This window comes from Arachis ipaensis, chromosome B10 (assembly GCF_000816755.2).
Source record: "Arachis ipaensis cultivar K30076 chromosome B10, Araip1.1, whole genome shotgun sequence".
NCBI classification, from domain to species: domain Eukaryota; kingdom Viridiplantae; phylum Streptophyta; class Magnoliopsida; order Fabales; family Fabaceae; genus Arachis; species Arachis ipaensis.
The window spans coordinates 8,594,886-8,597,296 of NC_029794.2; the positions used below are offsets into that span (position 1 = coordinate 8,594,886).

At 24.7% G+C, this 2,411-nt stretch overlaps 1 protein-coding gene across 1 annotated transcript; it reads left to right on the forward strand.

Annotated features, from left to right (window-relative positions):
• Positions 234–1,126, forward strand: LOC107621998 (early nodulin-93). Its single transcript, XM_016323942.2, has 3 exons — positions 234–479; positions 611–672; positions 774–1,126. The coding sequence occupies exons 1-3, from the start codon at positions 383–385 to the stop codon at positions 942–944; spliced, it is 330 nt and encodes a 109-aa protein (XP_016179428.1). The 5' UTR covers positions 234–382; the 3' UTR covers positions 945–1,126.

A 2,411-nucleotide genomic window follows, 5' to 3' on the forward strand; every position in this document is an offset into this window, starting at 1 on the left:
TGAAAATGATTTTTCAATGTATTATTTATTAAAACAAGAAATATATTAGTATATGATGGTTTCGAAGCAGCTGAGTGTAATGTTAAGTAGACAAAAAAAAAACAGCTAAAACTTGCTTTATTTAACATTAATTAATTATCATAACAATTAATGAATACTAAATAAGACAAGTTATGACTGTTTTTGACTGATTTTCTTTTGTTACCAAACATTTCTGGAGTTATAAATATGGCAGCAACTTAACCCTCTCTTCACTCAAATTAAAGCTATTGAGTTATATATATTGTATTGCTCTGCTTAATTACTAAAATTGAACTTGTATTATTCTTCCATTAATATTATAAATTTTTTGTTGAATCAAAGTAAGATATAATATCTGAATATGGCAAAGGGAAATGTTACTGCGAATTATCCTCTTGAGAGGACCAGCTTGGCTTCTCTGGATCAGAAGCTAGCCATGGCAAAGCGTTGTTCTCGTGGTAATTAAATTATTCTTCACACTTATCTTGTGTTATCAATAGTTTTCCATGCATGTAGTAATAATAATAATAATCTTGTATTAATTAATTAATTTTTATAATTATTTGGTTTGTTCATGATTTATAAACAGAGGGAGTGATGGCTGGAGCTAAGGCAGCTGTTGTTGCCGGCATTGCCACTGCCATTCCAACAGTAAGTATTAAGTATTATGATTATTCCATCAAATAATAATTAAGATTTAATTATATACTATAATAAGATTGATGCAAATACATTATTTGCATTAATTGTAGCTGGCTAGTGTAAGGATGGTGCCATGGGCAAAAGCAAATCTGAATCACACTGCTCAAGCTTTGATAATCTCAACCGTGGCTGGAGCAGCATACTTCATAGTGGCTGACAAAACCGTTTTGGCAACTGCTAGAAACAACTCCTTCAACCAACAACCCTCCAATAATCCATGAACTCTTCTGTTATCTATCAAATTAAAAATATCTATGCATGTATTCATAGATAAAGAAACAGTTCAATTTGCATTTCAGATCCAGATATATGTACTACTGATCTGATGATGATGGATGAATGGATTGATGGTTGTCTTTGATTATCTGAATGCAAATTTGATGGCCAGATTATTTTATTTCAAGCTTGATGGTTAATTACTGTGATGAGACCTAATTAATTTGATATACTAATTCCAATTAAGTGCCTTTGTTTGAAATATTTATATATACAATGCAACAAATTTCAATTAATTGTATCCTAAACTAAACCAAGTTTTATATCTTCATGCTTTAGTCAGACTATGGTAGTTAATATTCAAATCTAAATGTCAATTGGTCTATTTGAATAATAAAATTTTTTGGGGGTAATTCACCTAGATAAAATAAATAGAGTTTAAAATTATAATAAATATTTTAAATCATAATTATTTACATGACCTAAATATTTTTATATAAATCGAATCAAATTGATTTAATTTACGCTATTTACGTGTAAATCGAATCACTATTTGTACAACACAAACATAGATTATTGACATTTATATTTTAAAGTTAAACTTTTAACTAAATAAAAAATTTAACTTTAAAACATAAATGTTAATAAAGAAATATTCTCGTTTGAATTCAAATAAAAAATTAAAAAAATAAAATAAATAAAAATAGAAATTCAATTTTTGTATTTTAATTCAAATTCCAAAAAATCTACATTTTTATAAATTTATGAAAAAATTTATGAATTCAAAATAGAATAATAAACTATTTTTAAAAGTTCATTAATAATTATCCTTTAACTCCTTAGTATTTAGTAATTAAAAAATTATTACTGGAACTTTGATAGTGAATTATTTCTCAAATAACATATTGTATAAATATAGTTAGTCTTTTTAACATTAAAAGTCCTGGTAATATAATTAGTCTCTTGATTAACTTAATTCGATTTACATGCAAATAGCATGCGGGAGCCACTTAGATAGAGATGTCAAAAATGTCTTTTTTTAAAGATATTTTTAATAATTAAAATTTAACACATATAATCGATTAAATTGTTCTATTTTTATTAAAATTAGACCGGACAAACCAGTTCAGCCGAAAAATTAATAAATTAAATTTTGAACCGGTCTAAATTAATATTTTTTTATAAAAAATTACCACAATATCCCTATTATAAAAAATAACTAAAATACTCCTATTATATATATATATTAATTTTAAAAACTCTAAATCCTAACCCTATAGAATTTAGAGTTTTCAAAATTAATATATATAATATGAGTATTTTAATCATTTTCTATAATAAAGGTATTGTAGTCATCTTTTATAAAAAATAATATTAATTTATATCAGTTCAAGATTTAATTCACTATTTTTTCGATCAAATTAATTTGTCTGGCCTAATTTTAACAAAAGTAATATAGTTTAATTAATTAT

Excerpts from the sequence above, each read along its gene's own strand:
- LOC107621998 (XM_016323942.2), top strand. The coding sequence starts at position 383 with ATGGCAAAGGGAAATGTTACTGCGAATTATCCTCTTGAGAGGACCAGC. Across the intron at positions 480-610 it reads GGCAAAGCGTTGTTCTCGTG|AGGGAGTGATGGCTGGAGCT; the intron begins GTAATTAAATTA and ends ATTTATAAACAG. Across the intron at positions 673-773 it reads TTGCCACTGCCATTCCAACA|CTGGCTAGTGTAAGGATGGT; the intron begins GTAAGTATTAAG and ends CATTAATTGTAG.